We start from the raw sequence: 20645 nt of genomic DNA, 5'->3' as shown, positions 1-20645 counted from the left end.
GAAAGAGAAACAAACCTGTTTACACCACTTGGCGAGAGCATTGAGGCGGAGCATACGTTGCTGAGTCTTAACGACATACTTGAGGAGGCTAATCTTCTTATCAGAATCAGAAAGCTCCGTCGTCTTAGACTTATCCACAAGTTCCTGAAGAGAAAGGTACGAATCCTTCGCGGCTCCACTTACAAGAGCGGAGAAATCCACCGTCTCTTTCCCTTTCTCCGCCATCGCGGTCGCGGACATTGAAACAAAATCCCCACCGCCCGATTCAGAAACCTGGGAGATCCTCAATTCGATTAAAAATTAGGGTTTTTTTTTTTTCTTTGGTTCTCTCCTCCGGCTTCCTCCCCCACCCACGACAAACCAATACGGCGCACAAAGCTTCTCTCTTTCCAGTAAATCGGATTTGATTCGGACAAGAGAGAAAGAGAGAAAAGGGTTTAAAATTGAGAAAGGGGGGAGGGGGTCTCAGGGAAGAGACGAAGGCAACGTTGAACGGACGATGATAGAATGACAAAAAAATCAAAAATCGGCTTAAAGCAGTTTTTTTTACTCTAAAACGGTGAAAATCTATTTTTGTGTGGTGGGTCTCTCTCTCTTTTATCCACGTAAGCAGTAAGTCACTATAATAACTGTACATGGTTAATTTTTTTTTTTTTTTACTATATTATTCAGACATTAACCATCATCATCATTCAAAAAGTTAATTACAAGTAGTATAAGTGGTTGATGTAGTTGTAAATGGCTAAACATTTTTTCGTAAACCAATCCCAAGAAGCACTTTTATCTTGATCTATAACTCATGCTTAGGAAACTGTAAAAAGGTACGAAAACCTCAATTTTGTTACACAAAATAAACATCCAGTTTTTCAATTAGTAAAACGAATTTGGGATTTTGGTATGAGGCTTCTCTAATCGTTATTTTTTCCCCCACGAAACAGTAGTAACAGAGTATCTAGTAGAAAGAGGGTTTGTGAAGATTGAATGGGTAGGGTAGCAAGGCCTTCTCACTTGTCCAACTGATTTTATATTATGTTGGGCAGCAACAAGAATGTTTTTATGTATATTCTTCGATTTCAATGGCCAAAAAAGGCCTAGCTAGCCATGTATTCTAAAAGTTGTCTATCAAAGAATTTGACAAACTTGTCTATAATTTTTTTTGTGTATATTTTTTATTTTATTAGTTTATGATGTTTTTTTTTGTCAAACTAGTTTATGATGTTTAATTGCAAATTATTGGTGTTAGAAAATTACTGTATAGAAAAATGTTTTTCACTTCCAAGTAGTATTGGAAAAAAAATGACACCTAATCTATTGCTATATTATACTTATGGAGTTCATATGTAGAAAGTAAAGTTCTAGTATTACTCTGACCATTATATGCATAACTAAAAAAGCTTTTGACTACTTTGTCCCAAAAAAGGACTACTTATAAAAGAATTTATAGGTCCATTTTCTACCAGTCAATTCAACATTCTATCGTAATCTCCTTTCAAGTAAATAACACATAAAAATTAAGATAGTTTTGATTTTTGAATAGACCATATTATACATTCCTTTCATAATTATTTTAACAAATACACACACGTAGGTTTATGCTTATATTCATAGCCTGTTGTGTTCGTAAGCAACATGAACATGACGGTTGGGAAAATAATTGGGTATCCAGGAATAATGGGACATGATATCCCTTGTGATCCTCATCAGAGTTCCTACGCATGTCCACCCCAACATCCGGTTTTCCGGTGAATCCGTAGTTCCGTACACACGGGAATGTGAAATATCACACAGATGTCGACGGGGTGGTGGCGCGGTCCGTTTATAGGAAGATGTTAATATAATTGGGTCTATTACTCTATTTATATTAACCAGTTCCCATAAATACGTCTATGGTTTTGCTTGTGTTTCACTTTAAGGCTAAGCCATGCATGTTATCCTATATATCGTGTATGTATTGCATATTTGCATTACATATACTGATATTACAATAGACAACCGATGAAATGTTTATCATCGAGTTTTGTTCGATTATTTGCTTAGCTAAATTAAAACAAAAACTAACACCAGCATTTTTGTTATTAAATAATAACAAATTTAGAAACTAATACTCAACCAAAAACCAGAATGAAAATCTTATTCAAAGCTAGTGATCTCTTGTACTATGGATAAGAATTGACTTTCTCAATCTTTCGACAAGAAACAAAATTTTGGTAGTAGCGTGTCCAAACCAAATCATCGTATCCATATGGACGAGGATGTGAGATGGTTATTACTAGATGCAAACGTTCAGGTACAACATACCCGGGTTGGAGAAATCTTCTGAACTATTTTTGAAAAAGTATTCAAAAATATTTAACAATCTGATGTCAAAGATCAAAACGGCGATTTATAAGTTTTGAAAAAGTAACTTTTGATGTATCCGACAGATATGAATGTTTGTAATTAATACTCTTTCAGTTTTATTGGAAAAATAAATGTAAGAAAAATTGGAATAAGTTGCAAGGACACGGTAAGGTTGGGGAAGACGTTGACATCGTTAAGACGATCAGAGGCACAATTTGACTCTATCCATATATTCATGCATTTCATTTAATACTTTGTCGAACGGTTGCACTGCACACGTGTGAACCTGTGATGTTATTGGACAGTGAAACACAAGACATTGATTTTTCACTGGACCCAGCCCACACGAGGAGGGTGCATGTATACATCTCTCTATCGCTGCTTATATAGGGGTTGGTGTTTTCAGGCCCAGGTGGACCCATTTATCTCCTCGTCCTCACGTTTACATGTGACTTTTTTAGAGAAGGGGTATGTATATAAAATAAACAGTAACGATTTACGCGATGATCAATGTAACAAAAACACAATTTAAATTATAAACTTATTGGCATGTAGATTAAGATGAAGTCGTTGTCAATTTGGCCTTCATTATTTTTGGATGAGATTCTTCCATCGTAATCATGCATGGACATGATGATGATGTTTAGCAATAATATGATGTTGACGATCATTATGCTAAGTTATTCTATTTTGTTATGTTTTAATAAATTTCCAAGGAGCAATTTAATTATCTATTGACGCTAATATTATTATGCTCCTTCGCGAAAATGCTAGTAACCTTATTAATAGGGTTGACGACATGGGCATGACATGTCCCGCCATACACCCACATGGTTGACAATTTAAGAAAGAAAAAAGATTTAAAAAAAAAACTGTATAATACCATTGAAACTCGTAAGTCTTTGCCTTCTATATGATTTTAAGGCTTTTTCTCATTTACGTAATCGCGTTTGATCGAATAGAGGACTTTTTTTTCTTTCTTAACACCCTAATTGACATGTTGATATAATAAAACAGAAACTGAAAATTTCATATTATAAATTTATTTATATCTAATACATTTTCAATATGTAAAAACTTGTGTGCTCGGAATAGTGTATATATTATAGATACCCCTCAATCCTCATACCATAACGCACAAACAGATCATTATCGAATAATGATCATGATTGCGCGTGACAAAATGATGAGAAAGTAATTAGAATGTTTAATAGCTTTTTTTTTTTTTGACAAAGTGTTTAATAGCTAATCTTCAAAACTACGAAAAGTATTTAGATTATAGCGATTATGAGGATCTGATGTCTTTATTTCTCTCAGCCAATAAGGTTCCTTTAGTTCTACGATTTTCATTCAAAAAATTACCACGTCAACTGTACTTAACCACTGCTGAATAGTTTCATGTTTTGGCCTTTCCCACCGAAGATTTTAATCCAATAGACATAATACTAAGAATTAGTTAGCATTAATTAAACCCTTTCTTTTTTTTTAATCAAGAAATTTGCATTAGGTTAACTTATTCCCAACGTTATATTATATCCAGCCTAATCATATCGATCGGAAGGAATGTTTCCTAATCACATTTATAATACAGATAACTAATCATGTTTAATTATTCACAATTTATTGAATAACATAACCCTTAATTTTATATTGACTTCAATAATCCATAAACTTGAGTAGAGCCGAGACAGATGCACATGGGAAGTAGAGTACGAAACGCCATGGCAGACCAGGACTTTTAGTTTATCTCAAACTTCAAAATTTGATTTAATTTCAATTATTTTTTTTGTCGGCTCGAAATTTATATAAGTATGAGAAAAAGAAAATAGTCTTTAAACAAAAAAAAAAATAATAAAGAGGGGGTAAGCAATAGCATAGGCATTGTGAATGGCGGACCCCATAGGAAGAAGGACAACGAATCCATGGAATCAAAACACATGTGTTGAAGCTGACAACTTTCGATTTCTTTCCCATCTATGGGTCCTTTATTGTCTTAGCTGTCATTTTTATTCCCATTTTTATTATAGACCATATTATCACGTCCACGACTAAATAAATATTTTTCCGACAAAACACTCTTTTATATATATATATTGATATTAGTTTTCTTATGTATATATATCTTTTCTACTATTCCCTCCAATCTAATTTAGTTGTCGTTCTAGAATTTAATTTTTGTTTCATATTAGTTGTCGTTTTAGATTTTCAATGCAGATGTTTGATGAATATTCCAATCTAAGGGCGGATCCACGTTCATTAGAGGAGGTACAAGTGTACCACATAAAAGTATAAAATGCTTAGTTTATGTATACTAATTACTGATGTAAGTAGCCTAGTGGTCAATGGTGCATCCCATAATATTTGAGGGTAAGGGTTCAAATCCCCAACTGAACACTTTTGAGTTTTTTTTGCACCCCCTCAAAAGAGTTTTTTTTTGCACCCCCTCAAAAGATTTGCTGGATCCGCCACTATTCCAATCTTATCCCTGCTGCTTTAAAGTTTCAACCAATAAAAAATTATAAAATATATTAATGAAGGGCAAAACATAAAATTTAATAATTTACTTAAATATGTGTGCAAAAACCTTAAACGGCAGTTAAATTAGAACGGATGGAGTAGTAATAATTTTTTTTTTTTAAATGAAACTAAACATAATTCGTAATTTAACTTTGTGGGTCTGATTGGTAACGTAGCTAAAGCTGTACTGAAAAGCTGTAAGCTGAAGCTGTAAATTTTAAAGGAATAGTGCAAAACTGTAAGAAAGAGTGGTACAAGAAAACTATACCAAAAAGCAGAGAGTAAAGATTTTAATAATGATTTTGGTAAAATTTTTGTGATTGGTAAAAAATCAAAGCTGTACAAGTGGTAAAGCTTTGTTTGTGTCACCAAATTTTAGTTTTAATACAAGCTCCTGTATAATACAGCAGGAGTAGTTTTAATTTTAGTTTTAATTCTCGGTGGATAAAATTGGAAACAGAAAGGAGAAACTGTGCCAAGTTGGCCTTTGCCCCACGGGCTTGGTCGCAATTATTCCCAAGGGGGAAAAATGACGCCATTCATGACATCATCTTCTCCCGACAACACTCTTTACGGTCCAACCAATCCCAGCATCCACCTGGCATCATCACGTCCGTTCAAATAAACCATCCTCTCAATGATGAGTTTTGCTAGTATAATTTTATTTTTATACCCACACACGATCCAATATTTAGCCCTTTGTTTCTAGTTTCTCTACACACATCTCACATCCCCTCTCTCTCTCTCTCTCTTCTAACTTTTTTTTTATACATCAAAAGAACCCTAGAAGCCGAAGAATCTCTTACTCGTTGTCGGATTACCAGATTTGTTACGACTCGTTGGTTATCATTATCAAAGAAATATGATTAATTTTGAGGCGACGGAGCTGAGGTTAGGGCTGCCGGGTGGTAGTCACGGAGGAGAAATGTCCGTAAAAAATAATGGGAAAAGAGGGTTTTCTGAGACCGTTGATCTCAAACTTAATCTTTCATCGACTGTTTCCGAAGCTGATTTAGAAAATATGAAGGAGAAGGTCGTTAAACCACCAGCAAAGTAAGAAACTTATATTCCAGTCTCTATTTCGACTGTTATTTTTGCTTCTAGATTAGACATACTAGAACGGTCATGATTAAGAGATGGATGCGCTTTAACACGATTACTAGCTAGGTTAGGAAGGGAACCCTCGGAATATTTAGGCAAATGATTCTCGTAAGATCTTTGATTTTTAATTTGCTTTATTTTGGTTTTGCTCCATGTTTTCAACAGTTTTACAAATAGTATTTGTTGTTGATTAACAAAATATCCTCCTTGCATACAAGTTAGGTTGAGTGTTCTGTTTGATTTATTTTTGTTTTGGTTTGGTCGGGAAGAATTAAGAAAAATACAAAACATAAGGAATCTCTTACTTTATCTACCAAAAAGATTTAAATAGTTTTTTTGGACAGCTACAGCCACCTAACATCCGACACGTGTGAAACAACTAGTAGATCATTTACAAACATGTTCACAAAGTAAAACTAATATTTTGAGAAAATAATAATAATAATAATAATAATAAATTATTACGGAATTTCAGGACACAAGTTGTGGGATGGCCACCGGTACGATCTTTCCGCAAGAACGTCATGTCCGGCCAAAAACCGATCACCGGAGATACCGTTGAAGGAAATGATAAGACTTCCGGCAGCAGTGGAGCCACTTCATCCGCCTCCGCATGTGCTGCTGCGGCTTACGTGAAGGTTAGCATGGACGGCGCACCGTACCTAAGAAAAATCGACCTGAAACTCTACAAAACTTACCAAGATCTCTCCAATGCCTTGAGCAAAATGTTCAGCTCTTTTACCATAGGTAAAAAAAAAAAGAAGTCAATCTATAATTATACATCTACTAATTCTTTTTATTATATATTTGTCAATTAAATTTTATTTTTAAAAAATCTTCAGGCAACTATGGACCACAAGGAATGAAAGATTTTATGAACGAGAGTAAATTGATCGATCTTCTAAACGGATCAGATTGTGTTCCAACTTATGAAGATAAAGATGGTGACTGGATGCTCGTAGGAGACGTACCATGGGAGTGAGTATTCAATTTTTTTAAATATCTTCAATTACAATAATTTTTACATCTTTAATTATACGTACGTGAATTATATATAGTGCAAATGTTTATTTACGTTTCGTTTGGATTCTTTTTTAGGATGTTTGTTGATTCATGCAAACGTATACGAATAATGAAGGGATCAGAAGCAATCGGACTTGGTTAGTATTTTTTTTAATCTAAAAATGATTTATGTATACTATAAGTTTTTTTATGGATTTAGTTTGTAATAATTTGCTCATACAAAATTTCTACCAATATTATATTGCAGCTCCAAGGGCATTAGAAAAGTGCAAGAACAGAAGCTGAGAGTTCTTGACAACAATTATTGTTCTTACCCAAAAAAGGAAAGAAAGACCGGTTCGATCGGTTGGATATCTCAAACCGAGAAAAGCCAAACCGGCTCGAAACTACTGTTCCGAGCAGGGAGTTTGCGTATGATATTAATAAGTTATAATGATATTAATATTGTGATGTATTACATTTTATTTTATTTTTTAAAAAACCGTTTTTGTTATATGTATTATATATATGCATATATATAAATATGTATATTTTGTTAGGTTGCATCTATTTTCGTTGAAAACAATTTTTGTTTTTACGCATTAATCGTGTTGTCTATATGGTCAGTGTCCGTAAGGCATCTTAATGTGTGTTACTTTGACGTGTCAAAATTACTATTCAAGTTTACAGTTCTCATAATTACTTGTTTTGTTATGCATTGTAAACTCATTTTTTCATTTACAACCATCTTAAAATTATACTATTGTTAATTTTTGATCGAGACCATAATGAACATTTGACAGATACACACAAAGAACCCAAAATTCAATTTACTACTTGTTTTACAAAATTAGTTACAATTAACGTTTTTTGGTTGAAACATATATGAGAAACTTTAATACTATAGATCAAGGTAATGTGGGTGGTGGAAAGGGCAAGAGCATGTGGATAGTGTAGAGTTGTTGGGGGACAATATTTTAATGTATTCTAAATAAATTAATAATGTCTTCTTTAATATGTATGCTCCATTATTGATGCTTTACGCTGTCATCGACATCCATCGCCTCAACAAACAATGGAATGTGCTTTATTAATTACATCTTTCTTTAACTATTTTTTTGATAAAATTTGATCCTTCATTATACTACTATAGATCATCAACTCACCAATTGGTTGTAAAAGATGTAAAAAATATGGCTGCTTACGAACAAATACGCTGGTACTAATTAACAAAAGAAAGTGAAAGATTCAAGAAGAGTTCTAAGATGAAGACACTTAGTCAAATAGACGAAATCAAGTTTCAGAATAAAAGTAATTGTGAGTTGTTGATTTTAGCGAGGAAATGCTGGCGAAGTTTCGGCAAACAAAAAATCATATCAGAAAGGAATAAATTTTGAGAGCTCAAATGGTGTGATTGTGTGAATCAAGCACCGTCACATGGCCTTGATTCGAATTCAATGTACGCTATGTCAAATTACGAATTACATAGATATAGAAAAACAGAGTTGAATTATATAGGTCATTTGTAATCTTTCATATATGGGCAGAATCATAGTTAGAATTTTTAATCATTGCGAGAAAAGGGGGATCGGCAAAGATGTGGGCTATGTATGATATGGCCTACGTACGTACGTAAGTAACGTACACACTCTTCCACAGTTCCACTCGTCGTCTCTCTTATTCGCTGATTTATCCTTGTAAGTTTGTAACCAATTCGAAACGGACTTTATATGGGCTCAGTTTCGTTTAACCAGCCCGTCTGGCCCATTAAGCCCACAAACAAACAACTCAGTTGACTTGTCAACTCTCAGAGGCCTCTAGGTGTCAAAGTGGAAAATTCATCTGTTCTGTTGTATTGTCATCAAAACAATTATTACGAGGAATTGTATGTAACCTATTGTTTCCTTACGCAGTACCACAATAGAAGACATTTTACGCTGCTAAGCAAATTAAAAAAATAACTTAAAATAATCCAAAATTGACAAAATCAATGGATCGATCATGTAGACTTTGATTAGTCAAATGAACGAATTAATACAATTGAAATCAATGAGAGCGACACTTATCTAGCAAAGGTCCAAGGCTGCTATTTTCTTCTACAAACAAAAAACATTCACAATTAGCCGCCTCTCTTCATTAGTCATCATCTGTATCTCGATGTACGAGTATTCACACAATGATTCCTTGTTTTAAACCGTCCGATTAGATGACATTGACCAGTTAAGCTCCCGTTCAACGAATATCGACGGTTCTTAGACACACATATCCATCACGCCATCTTAATTACTCGTAAAATAGTATATGCCATGGATTTTTTTTTCCAAATTATTTCACTGTTTACGAATTTCCAAATTACTTTAACTTCAGAGGAGAAAGAAACCACATACAATTTTCAAAATTTAACAACATAAGTAATATAGACAGTTTCCATATTCTATAAAATCCAACAAATTAAAAAATTAAATATCCAGGTAGTATTATATATTTAACGTTCATGCGTATAGCATATGGTTATGGTTAAACACGTTACCTCTAACGTCTGTAATTAAATCAATTGGGTAAAATCACAAGAAAACATTACTATTACTGTATTATATATATATTCATATGTATATATATAGACACATGCATTAGACAACCAAGAAGACAAAAACCTACCGATCATGAATATCAGACTTTGCATAACCATCATACTTTTATCATACACCGCGGCCACGGTGGCGGGACAACAATGCGGCCGTCAAGCTGGTGGTCGTACTTGTCCCGGTAACATCTGCTGCAGCCAGTACGGGTATTGCGGCACCACGCCAGAATATTGTTCCAACAACTGCCAGAGCAATTGTGGGGGTAGCGGACCTAGCGGTGCAGGTGAGAGCGCGAAGAACGTACGCGCCACTTACCATATTTACAATCCGGCGCAGAACAATTGGGATCTGAGAGCCGTGAGTGCTTACTGCTCCACGTGGGATGCTGATAAGCCGTACGCGTGGCGGAGCAAGTATGGCTGGACTGCCTTCTGCGGACCGGCTGGACCTCGTGGTCAAGCTTCTTGCGGCAAGTGCTTAAGGGTAAGTTAATTATCTTTTTTTTCTTCTAAATTGATCTTTATATATAACATGATCCAACTTAATCTGCTTTTAATTCAAACTAACTGAAAACAGGCACCTAAAATATTACTTCCAAATCCTTTTTATACCTAAAATAAGTATGATTTTGATTATTTTAATATTAGGATCAAAGTTAACAGTTCAACTAGTAAATTTTATTTTTATTTACATTCATATCTTGTTATTAGTATGTTTATTTTTACATGCAAATTCAGAAAAATCTAGTAAGAACCTGATGAAATATTATATATAGATTTTAAAAGATATTATAATGTACTTCAACTTTTAAATCGTACGTTAGGTTGTTATATATATAGCCGATAAATATAATGATTAACAGTGGTATGTATAAATGAATTAATACAGGTGAGAAACACAAGAACAAATGCTGCAGTAACGGTGAGAATAGTGGACCAATGTAGCAATGGAGGATTGGATTTGGATGTTGCAATGTTTAATCAAATAGACACCGATCGTAATGGCTATCAGCAAGGCCATCTAATTGTTGACTACCAGTTTGTTAATTGTGGGGATTAATAAACTCATTGGGCAGCCTGATTCAAAAAACGATCTGTGTGTTTCGGCCACGGATCGCGTTTATGTAATGATTTCGAAGTGTTATATCGGTCTACACATACAATAAAGACTTCTGTGTCTAGGATATATGTTTCGCATAAATAATTAAGGAACTTCTCGATATAATTATATGAAGATCGATACTTCTTCGGCAGTGCATGTTATTACATATTAATTGAATAAAAAAACTATAGATAAAGGAATACTAATGGATAAGGTGACCTATATATCGAATTTTCTAGGATCAAAATGACGTGAGATCAGATACGTATTGTCATGGACCGTGAATAACGTTCTATGTACAATTTATTAATATACGAACGGTGGTCTTGGCAAAGACGTGCACGTTTTCACTGGAAAATGGCAAGTTGGTAAACTTTCTCTTGTCTTTCCTCTGTCTCTAGGTATTTTTGTTGATTTTTTTTTTTTTTTTCTTGTTGTTGTTGTCGAAAGGTATTTTTATTGATTATAGATAACAGAAATACTTGTAGTAAAACTAATAACAAAAAGAAATGTTTATAATTTAAAAAGGTTGACAATTTAAAAAAAAAAACAGTTGAAAATTCACATTTTTTTCCCTCAGACCTTATGTTTCTTCAACATTGTATATTCAGACAATTGAAAATTCACATTTCTTCACTAGTATTCAAGTTTGTATTAATTTATTTAATTAATATAGAAATGGTGAATGTTAATTTTGCGTCAAATAAATAACCTGAATTTTAGTAGATTGGCATCATTTAGGCATTCAAAATATTGAACAGCACCTCGCCATCAGCTTAGTCATTACTCATTAATCTATGATATTGGTCACTCCTTTGCTCAACCATTGGATCGGGAAACAAGGGGCAAATAATTCATTTCCAATAACCGAGTAAACCGACTAATCACCGTGGACTGGATACAACAAATCTATTAAACCAACGCAAATCGATATTTCCTTCTTTTTTTTTAAGGAAAATTTTAATTTTAATTTCCTATATGATAGCGAGGAGAGAAAGCCTATTGTAGACGGCCATATAGCCAATCAATGTCTAAGAAGAAGGCCAATTAAGCTACACTGTTGCAGATTTAGATTTTTATTTTCTTACTACGTCATTTTTTTTCATTTTCCATAACCCAAAACACACGTATAAACGTCTACAGAGAATAGTAAGAACATTGAATATTCAACTCAAAGCCAAACACAACACGGATTTTTTGGTACGCCAAACGCGCTTATCTCCGCATCATATTTTGTTTTTAAACAATTTTTCTTCAAATTGATTCGTATGAGCTGATTTTTTTGTTGACAAAAAAAAAAACCAAACACAACGGTCAAAACTTTTTGTTAGGCTAAACTAGTCAAATCATAGTATATGTTTTCTATAAATAGAGTTTCATCAATTCTTTATTCTATTTCTATCTATCATAGATTAATTAAAGAAACACTAAAATAACGGAGAAAAAGAATGTCAAGTAATATTAGCATATGTGTGTTTGTGCTATGTGCCTTTGCGGCCAAAGCAGCCGCTCAATCCGCTCCTAGCGTAAGAGCAATTTACCATTTCTACAATCCTGCACAAAACAACTGGGATCTTTACCGAGTAAGTGCGTATTGCTCAACGTGGGATGGGAACCAACCGCTTGAGTGGCGTCAGAGATACGGCTGAACTGCTTTCTGTGGTCCAGTTGGACCGACCGGTCGTGACTCTTGCGGTAAATGCTTAAGAGTAAGTCACTAATTTTATCTCTTTCAAAAATCACGTTTTGAAGCAAACATCGTTATCATGTATATAAAATAGTGGGCATGTGTCATACATAGCGTCTTAAACGTAATACTATTAATAACCTTAAACAATACACAGGTAACGAATACTGCGACAAGAGCACAAGCAACGGTGAGAATCGTTGATCAGTAGGGTTGTAAATTGGTCTGTCCATGTCCAAATGGGTATGACTAATTGGACACATACATTTTATGGTCATTTATGGTCAAGGCTCAAATACACCCATATCCAAATATGTCCAAACCAAATAGGACCATGACCAATTGGTCTGTCCATTGGTTGCAGATTGAACCAAAATTTAAAACTCATAATTTACTAAAGTTTCATAAACTCATAATTATAAAGTTTCATAAACTCATAATTATAAAAGTTCATAAATTCATAATTGGATTGAAATAGGGGAGAGATAGAAACTCTAATTTCGTGTTTTTGACAAAATGAAAAAAAAAAATTCCCCCAAATTTTACAATCCCTAATTTTGAAGAATTATTGGACAGCCAATGTCCAAATTAGTTTGGACCATTTATTAATGGGCTAAAATGGTTTTAGGTCCATTTGACCACTTCAAATTTGGTTATGACCATAACCGGTCCAATTTAATTTGGACCTGGACAGCCCATGGTCTCTGAGCTCAATTGACATCTCTACTGATCAGTGTAGTAACGGCGGTTTGGACTTAGATGACGGCGTTTTCAAGCAGCTTGATACTGATGGTCAGGGATACGCTCGTGGGCACTTGATTGTCAGTTACGAGTTTGTCAACTGCTGAAGATCTTCATAAGGTTCATCTATTGATCTTCTTTTCATATATATAGCGCATATATATCTCCTTATTATATATATGCTTATATATATGCTAATAAGATGAAAATAAATGCCACCATGTATTCATAACAAAAAGAAAATAATGTATGTGGAAATTATAGTTGTTAAGGAATAAAGTGATAATTGGGTTTTAATATAATCCATGCAAATATTTGCATCCGTAAGTTACATACCGGCGACAGCAAGGAAGTAATCAAATTTGATATCCATTCACTGATCCAAAAATTCGGAATACTTAAAAATTGGGACTCCGTACGATGCGATAACCCCTAAAGACTAAAGAGACATAACATATAAACATCTGTCCCCTCTAATAAATGATCAATCTTATTTCCTCTTTAAACTTCCAATTTCCACCACAAAGCTTGAAAAGCCGCCATAGACATCCCCACGCAGATTAGTCATCCATTGAATATTCATAGCCTAACAAAATTATTCACAATGTGACAAAAAAATTTGGTATAGCAATTTAGTAAACAAAACAAAAAGAACATGTATCAATGATCCCTTTGCATCTTCCTCACACAAATAACTAAATATTTTCAAAACAAAAATATTTGAGCGAGCAAAAAATTAAAAATCCAAAAACCACAAATCTCAAGATTAATTAAAAAAAAAAAGCAAAATCCAACGTATATACAACATAACTTTAGCAAGGTAACAAGGTTATGGAGAGGTGAAGAAAATGCTAAATTCGTATGGAACAAAAAGTTTAGCCCATCGGAACCTCATGACTTCACATATACTTTATATGATGCGGCAGTCACAATCATAGGTAACTCTTTGATAATGTTTGGCAGACATGATTTAAAGAGTTTGCCTTTGAACGATTGTCATATGCTTGATTTAAATGCCTTTGAACGATTGTCATATGCTTGATTTAAATACCATGTGACCTGGGATGAGAAACAAACCATGTAAGTCACCATCTCTAAGATATTTTCATGCTGTTGCTTCTTACAATGACAAAAAGATTTATATCTATGGTGGTTGCTCGCAATAACCTCTTTCAGTGATCTTCATATTCTAGACTTATAGACGGTAAGTTAAGCTAAACTTCTACTAGTTCATTTGTCAGCGTATGATACAGATGTACTTGTTGGGTATGGTGGACTTTGTCATCAATACAACAACAAAGTAAGGAAAATTATATATAAAATGTACATACAATTGTTGATATATTTATTGAGAAATTATTTAAGTTATTCGTTTACATGATTGTGAGAAAGACTATTGATAATTTAAAAACTTCAATGCACTTTAAATTTTGAAGTATATTTGTGAAGTAGTAATAAACTAATTTTATACTCCCTTCTTGAAACTAATGTTTTGTAATAAAAATAACTTAAATATATACATCTAGTTTTTTAAAAAAGTTTGTACGAACTTTTTTCTTTTTGTCTCAAAATGTATTTATTAATGTTTTTTATCGAAATAATAGATGATCGTTTATACTTCAGTGATAAAAATAGCTTGCACACTTCATTTTGTTTGATATAAGTGTTGAAGAGAAATTTATATAATAATTTTTTTTGAAGATTATATTTTTTTGGTAAGGTTTGAAGATTATATTAATAAGAAAAGATTCAAGTAAATGAAGATTATATTAAATGAATTAGTGCTAAGAACAACTTATTTTATCATATATAAATTCATAATAATATTAGGATTCATAATATTATTTCGGAATTAATATGCTATTAATTTCAATTAATATGTTATTAATTTCTTAAATTAATAGGATTTTGTTGTTGAGATAAAAAAATCTGATAAAAAGGATTTTTTTTTTTGTAAAAGAAGGAAAAACAAAAAAATATTTCATCTATTTTTTATTTGGACGTTTAATACTCCTTTTTTAGGTTGGAAAAAAATACCTCATATATGCATAAAACTATTTAATATCTAAATTGTTGCTAATATTAAACCCATGGCTTAACTGTTCTTAACGAGATCTCTTAACGATGTTATCTAACCACACGTGTTTGTATAAATATATACAATATGTTTTTGCTATATTTCGAATAAGTTGACATAATCTGGTTGTTTTATTTGAATTAATAACCCTAAGAACCCTGGTTCGATGTCACCCCCACAGACTTATTAATTATTTTGATATATTTCAATCCACACACTTATTAATTACTTTGGTATATTTCAATCCAAACATTTTCGAAAATGTATTTTTCTATCCATACAATATGATATTTTTCAACCTGAATCATTCATAAAATTCAAATAAACTAATTGAACTTTTATTTGTGGTATCAAAATACTAATTTATACCCTATCAAAGCCGTCATAGACATCCCCACGCACACTAGTCATCCATTGAATATTCATACCCTAACGAAATTATTCACAATGTGACAAAAAATCTAGTATTGCAAATTGTTTATTCTATGAAAACAATTGTCCTATATATTTGTTCGTCCATCTTTGATTATATCACAACACATTTTTAAAGAACAAACACATAAAGATCGCCAATGGCAAGACTTAGCATATGCATGTTTGTTTTCCTATGCGCATTTGCGGCTAAAGCAGCCGCTCAAACCGCTACAAATGTAAGAGCAACTTACCATTACTATTATCCCGAGCAAAATGGTTGGGACCTTTACAAAGTAAGTGCCTATTGCTCAACATGGAAAGGAAACCTCCCGATCGAATGGCGTAGGAAGTACGGTTGGACAGCATTCTGCGGTCCAGTTGGACCACGAGGCCGTGATTCTTGTGGAAGATGCTTAAGGGTAAGTCACTCTATTTACATAACTACAATTTCCATGTGTCATGCATCTCTTATTAACATCAAATAAGGAAAAATAAAAGAACATATGCAAACGCAGGTGACTAATACTGCGACGGGAACACAAGCGACGGTGAGAATCGTTGATCAGTGTAGTAACGGCGGTTTGGACTTAGATGACGGCGTTTTCAGGCGGCTTGATACTAACGGTCAGGGATACGCTCGTGGGCACTTAATTGTTAACTACGCGTTTGTCAACTGCTGAAGATCTTCACGTTCATCCAATCACCGTCTTGCATCTTGTTATTTATCATATTTCATACTGTATATTTTAAGATAAAAATACTATCACGAGTTCAATTCAAATGTTTCACAATAAAGATAAATCATAAATCTACAATTGTGTGTAAGTTACTAAGAAACAAAATTATAAATGAATACAGTGTATATAAACCGGGTAATTTGTATTGTTATACAAATGGTGATGATGATATAAACTATTGTCTAATAATTTATACCTGATCTTTTCAGTTTCCGGTTAGGGTTCACAATAATAAAAAATCCGACCACAAACAAAACTTGGTTCGTAAAAAATATTACAAGCAAGCAAGTGCACATGAGGGAGAACAAGATAAGAAGCAGATCAAAACTTCATACAGAAACTAAATGGAGCCATCTCTAGAATAGATCTTATGATCTCGCCTTTACCTCATCCTTCCCATGAAACTTCCTTCCTGCATCTACAGCTTCTCTGTAGAAGAAAAGAGAGGTAACAAACATCATTTATCTTGAAACACGATAAGGAAAACAAAAACATCATAAGGGTTTCTCACGAACCTGAAAGCATCAACGAGCTCCTTGCTTTCAGGGCTAAGCAATACTCCCTCGTAAAAAGCATTGGCTGCCTCCTCAAACCGCTGGGGATTGATGAGAAGATTGGTGAATCCTACAGTTTCATTGATTAAAGATCAAATCTATTTAGTGGAAATAGATGGATCTTACCTCTAGCAAACGCAGAGCAGCGCCTTCTCTGAAACAAGCTTTAGGCCAATCAGGTTTTAGTTCTCTGCAGGTTTTAGCATCGGATAAAGCATGCTCAGCTTGTCCTAACCGCAACCAGCAGAGGCTTCGGTTTGAGTATAAGGTATGATCCGTTGGGTCAAAATCAATTGCCTATGTTCAAACAAAAATGCAACAAAATCACATATAGGCCTAGACTAAGAATCTTGTTTTGATTTTAGAATAAGTTTTAAAGTTGAAGACTTGTGTGTAAGCGTCAATAGCCATCTGGAAATCCTTTCTGTGAAAGGCTTCTTGTCCTCTTGCTTTTGCTTCTGCAGCTTTCGCCTTTGCTTCTGGGGAGACCTGTGGAAGTAAAAAATAGTAAATCTTCAAGCAAAACATATCATGTAAGAGAAAATGCATATCGATCAAAGTATGAAGTACCTCAGGAAGATCTTTCTTGGTACCGGTCTCTCCGGATTTCAACTTGTTTGCGTTTTCCTCTTGTTCCTGAATAATGTTTAAGTTGTTTTAGACAAGATTTATCAAAGCAATTGAGACTAAAAACCAGGAGAGATGTAAATATATTCATACTTTGTTTGTTTTCATGTGAGCGAGAACTCCATCAACAGTCCAGTCAGAAACAGATTCGAGTTTTGTTGTCAACGGGAAGAGGATCTCAACAACCTTTCTGTTGTCTCTAGCAGCCGCAACTTCTATAGGCTTATTGCCTTCCTGAGAGTTTACGGTAAGCTCAGTAAAGTTAGACAAGAATTGTTTCATATTGAATCAAATGAGCAAGAAAAATAGGTTTTGCTAATGAACTGAGTTACCAAGTTGGTTTTACCTCGTCTTTCTGATTAGGATCAGCGCCAGCTTTAAGTAAACAGTTAATTAGCTCAAGGTTTCCAATATCAGCCGCAATGTGCAATGGAGTTGCACCACCAGCAAAAACGTTAGCTTTGGCACCTGCCTGTGATAATGAAAAGAACATTATTGTGTTAGCTCGGATTTAAGATGCTAGGCAACTGAACCAACGAAATACAAGAGATTAAGAAGATGTCATTCATACCTTGACCAACAACTCTAAGCATGGTAGGGAACCCGCAGCCACTGCAGATAACAACGGAGTGATATCATCTTCAGTCCCAGCATTAGGCTGCAGAATCAATCACAAAACAAAGAAAAAAAACTTTTAAGGTTTATTGGAAAGTACGGTTCCAGATGATGGATCATTAAATAGAGGTATACACAAAAGTTTACATTGGCATTGTGTTGTAACAGGACTTCGACAGCATCTTTTTGGTCGTGACCAGCAGCCCAGATTAATGGCGTGCCAGATTCACTTTCAGAATCAACAGGAACACCTCTGGAGAGCAATTCCTTTAGCAACTCGATTTCTCCTAATAAATGTACAAAGAAGACATATAATAAGCAAAACAGAACACTCCATGACTGGAAAAAGTTGAAGTGAACACCAACCTGTCCCAGCCGCATGATGCAATGCTGTGGCTCCTAGTTCACTTGCTATATTAGGGTCAGCTCCATGCTCTAAAAGATACTTTGCCGTTTCAATCTGTCCTTGCCTCGCAGCATGAACAAGCGGAGTATCCCCTGCAAAACCATAACAATTCTCACATATCAAGTTTCAAATTAATGAGTTTGGGAATAAAAAAAGCAAAGTGTAAAAATACAAAGAACAAAACAAACCAGCTTCATCTTTTGCATCAGCATTGAGTTTCAGCTCTTCTAAAAGATATCTACATATCTCAATTTGCCCTTCTCTTGCAGCAAAGTGAAGCGCCCCACGTTTGTTTGCGTCTTTAATACTCTCCACAGTTTTTGTCAAGTCTTTTCCTTCATCAAGCTCCTTAGCAACCTCTGCTTGGAGAAGTCATATCAGTAGACAAAAAAAAAAAGAATCAAAGCTAAAAGAACATTGAGAGAAGTAAAAAAAAAGAACTCACTCTTAAGGAATTCAAGGTTCCCTGTAATGGCTGCATTCAGGAATTGCTGAACTTTCTCCCTCGCTAGAGTAAGAATTCAAAGAGTAAACAAAATTAGAGATTCAAAATTGCTACAAAACTTGTACTCTCGCACCAAGTGTTCAACTTCAATTCTTATCAACTTTGACCCCATAATAGAGCCAATCCAAAACTTTTGATTGAAATTAATACAAAACGAAAGAAAAAAACGAAACTTGGTCATCAGATCAATTCAACTAAAGAAAACTAAGAGAACCCATCAAGGAATCTAGAATTTAAACATTCAAAGAAAGAGATCGATACATCATTCATTCGAAACATATAGGAGCAAGAAGAGAGCAGACCTGCAAGAGCAGTAGAAGCATCAGGAGCCATAGCAGATACTAAGCCCTAACTTGTGTGTCTCGGATAAGTTAATGAAACTTGGAAGTAGGTTTTTGGATATCTCAGTTAGTTTCGTTCGTCGATACCGGAGTTTGTGTCTGATTATCTGAAGAAAGCTCAGAGTCAGAGAGGCTTCTAGGTTTTAAGAAGATTCAAGAGAGGAGGTGTTTTTAATCTTTTGATAGTTTTGAAATTTACACCCTCATATTTTTAACTATTACGAAACACACCCAATAATTTTATTTATATTAAACATACACCCCACTTCTCAAATCTTAGATGCAAATTTGCTCATGTAAATTTAGAGTTAAATTGCAATAATATCAACAAAAAAATATAGTTTAAAAATCGATTATCTAAAAAAGTCCATTTAATTTATCCAATCCAAGATCATATTGTAATCTTTTTTTTTGTATACAGCTTATGAACAAGAGGTATTTTTGTTTTCTCATCTTGTGTTCCCTTTACAGAGTATATACAAAAGCCATAATCTTCTTCTTCCTTTTTTTTTGTTTTCTTTCAAAATTTTCTATTTTGAGAGTCCTAATTTATAAAGGATTTATGTTTCCTATCTCTCAAAAGAAAATATTGAAGCTTACAATCACATATACACTCATCAATAAGACTGCATAACAGAGCATGCTACTGCTTGTGCCCAGTGTCTCAATCTCTGCTTCATTTGTTGAGGATCATCCCCTACCAATAAAAAAACCAACAAAACATCAAATTAAAACTCATGATTTTAAGCATTGTAAGAGTGACCTTTTTTTTTGAATCTTGAAATACCTGGGCATAAGATCTTTAATGAATCTGAATCAGTTTTTTTGGGACTACACGGTATACTGTTCGAAAAGGTTGATGCAGATACGCTGCTGCTACGGCTGCTGCTAGGTGAAGGGAGAGGTGAGACCTGACGATTCACTGCAAAGTAAAGATCAAGAGCTGGTAATGTATTGCATAGCTTTTGTCCTGCTTCTTCATTGAAACCGAAACCTAGCTCAATCGATCCCTTTAGCTCGTTCAAATCCTCATCCGTTAGTTTCATTTGTACACTAATATCATCTGAAATGCCTTTATGAAGCAGCTTCTTTTCTTGAATCATTATCATCTGACGTCTTCTTCTTTCCCAAGCAACGTCTCTTGGTGTTTCACGCATAGAGAGCTGCTTTGATAACCGTTGTTTTGGTTTCTGTGAGGCCACCGGTGTTGTTGTTGTTGTTTTGACCTCTGGAAACGTTGATCTTAAGATTGGCAATGTAAGGCCTTCTCTTCTTCTCACCATTTCTTTTTTTTT

At 34.1% G+C, this 20645-nt stretch overlaps 6 protein-coding genes and 1 pseudogene across 6 annotated transcripts in view; 4 read left to right on the top strand and 3 right to left on the bottom strand.

The window, feature by feature from the left end:
* LOC104744584 (mediator of RNA polymerase II transcription subunit 14-like) overlaps positions 1 to 516 on the bottom strand; it is a 7736-nt gene extending 7220 nt beyond the window's left edge. Inside the window, exon 1 of the mRNA XM_010465660.1 lies at positions 16 to 516. Coding sequence (XP_010463962.1) covers positions 16 to 240 — 225 coding nt within the window. The 5' untranslated portion in view covers positions 241 to 516. The remainder of the gene's footprint in view (positions 1 to 15) is intronic.
* LOC104744583 (auxin-responsive protein IAA16-like) lies at positions 5528 to 7662 on the top strand. The gene is made up of 5 exons (XM_010465658.2): positions 5528 to 5910; positions 6434 to 6705; positions 6801 to 6936; positions 7057 to 7118; positions 7229 to 7662. Exons 1-5 carry the CDS (start codon positions 5720 to 5722, stop codon positions 7264 to 7266), a joined length of 699 nt encoding a protein of 232 aa, XP_010463960.1. The 5' UTR covers positions 5528 to 5719; the 3' UTR covers positions 7267 to 7662.
* LOC104744582 (hevein-like preproprotein) lies at positions 9588 to 10745 on the top strand. Its single transcript, XM_019237386.1, has 2 exons — positions 9588 to 10028; positions 10434 to 10745. Exons 1-2 carry the CDS (start codon positions 9624 to 9626, stop codon positions 10602 to 10604), a joined length of 576 nt encoding a protein of 191 aa, XP_019092931.1. The 5' UTR covers positions 9588 to 9623; the 3' UTR covers positions 10605 to 10745.
* Positions 12072 to 13348, top strand: LOC104744581 (annotated as a pseudogene).
* On the top strand, positions 15681 to 16418 carry LOC104744579 (pathogenesis-related protein PR-4-like). The gene is made up of 2 exons (XM_010465657.2): positions 15681 to 15984; positions 16081 to 16418. The coding sequence occupies exons 1-2, from the start codon at positions 15724 to 15726 to the stop codon at positions 16243 to 16245; spliced, it is 426 nt and encodes a 141-aa protein (XP_010463959.1). The 5' UTR covers positions 15681 to 15723; the 3' UTR covers positions 16246 to 16418.
* On the bottom strand, positions 16466 to 19479 carry LOC104744578 (serine/threonine-protein phosphatase 6 regulatory ankyrin repeat subunit B-like). Its single transcript, XM_010465656.2, has 13 exons — positions 19312 to 19479; positions 18950 to 19012; positions 18693 to 18863; positions 18465 to 18596; positions 18246 to 18385; positions 18055 to 18141; positions 17830 to 17955; positions 17577 to 17717; positions 17427 to 17492; positions 17244 to 17345; positions 16983 to 17153; positions 16818 to 16897; positions 16466 to 16731 (listed from the first exon to the last, which is right to left on the bottom strand). The coding sequence occupies exons 1-13, from the start codon at positions 19340 to 19342 to the stop codon at positions 16671 to 16673; spliced, it is 1371 nt and encodes a 456-aa protein (XP_010463958.1). The 5' UTR covers positions 19343 to 19479; the 3' UTR covers positions 16466 to 16670.
* LOC104744576 lies at positions 19722 to 20633 on the bottom strand. The gene is made up of 2 exons (XM_010465654.1): positions 20138 to 20633; positions 19722 to 20047 (listed from the first exon to the last, which is right to left on the bottom strand). The coding sequence occupies exons 1-2, from the start codon at positions 20631 to 20633 to the stop codon at positions 19968 to 19970; spliced, it is 576 nt and encodes a 191-aa protein (XP_010463956.1). The 3' UTR covers positions 19722 to 19967.

This window comes from Camelina sativa, chromosome 15, assembly GCF_000633955.1.
Source record: "Camelina sativa cultivar DH55 chromosome 15, Cs, whole genome shotgun sequence".
In the NCBI taxonomy this organism is placed as follows: Eukaryota; Viridiplantae; Streptophyta; class Magnoliopsida; order Brassicales; family Brassicaceae; genus Camelina; species Camelina sativa.
The sequence above is the reverse complement of the archived record's forward strand: the minus strand, read 5'-3'. Positions and strand labels throughout refer to the sequence as shown.

Bases quoted from the DNA above. Each gene is read 5' to 3' on its own strand.
- LOC104744583 (XM_010465658.2), top strand. From the start codon at position 5,720: ATGATTAATTTTGAGGCGACGGAGCTGAGGTTAGGGCTGCCGGGTGGT. The intron at 5,911-6,433 runs GTAAGAAACTTA...ACGGAATTTCAG, and splicing joins GTCGTTAAACCACCAGCAAA to GACACAAGTTGTGGGATGGC. The intron at 7,119-7,228 runs GTTAGTATTTTT...ATTATATTGCAG, and splicing joins ATCAGAAGCAATCGGACTTG to CTCCAAGGGCATTAGAAAAG.
- LOC104744578 (XM_010465656.2), bottom strand. From the start codon at position 19,342: ATGGCTCCTGATGCTTCTACTGCTCTTGCAG. The intron at 18,386-18,464 runs GTTGGTGTTCAC...TACATTTATTAG, and splicing joins GCATCATGCGGCTGGGACAG to GAGAAATCGAGTTGCTAAAG. The intron at 17,956-18,054 runs GTATGAATGACA...TCATTATCACAG, and splicing joins GCTTAGAGTTGTTGGTCAAG to GCAGGTGCCAAAGCTAACGT.
- LOC104744579 (XM_010465657.2), top strand. From the start codon at position 15,724: ATGGCAAGACTTAGCATATGCATGTTTGTTTTCCTATGCGCATTTGCG. The intron at 15,985-16,080 runs GTAAGTCACTCT...ATGCAAACGCAG, and splicing joins CTTGTGGAAGATGCTTAAGG to GTGACTAATACTGCGACGGG.
- LOC104744576 (XM_010465654.1), bottom strand. From the start codon at position 20,633: ATGGTGAGAAGAAGAGAAGGCCTTACATTGCCAATCTTAAGATCAACG. The intron at 20,048-20,137 runs GTATTTCAAGAT...TTTTATTGGTAG, and splicing joins ATTAAAGATCTTATGCCCAG to GGGATGATCCTCAACAAATG.
- LOC104744582 (XM_019237386.1), top strand. From the start codon at position 9,624: ATGAATATCAGACTTTGCATAACCATCATACTTTTATCATACACCGCG. The intron at 10,029-10,433 runs GTAAGTTAATTA...GAATTAATACAG, and splicing joins CTTGCGGCAAGTGCTTAAGG to GTGAGAAACACAAGAACAAA.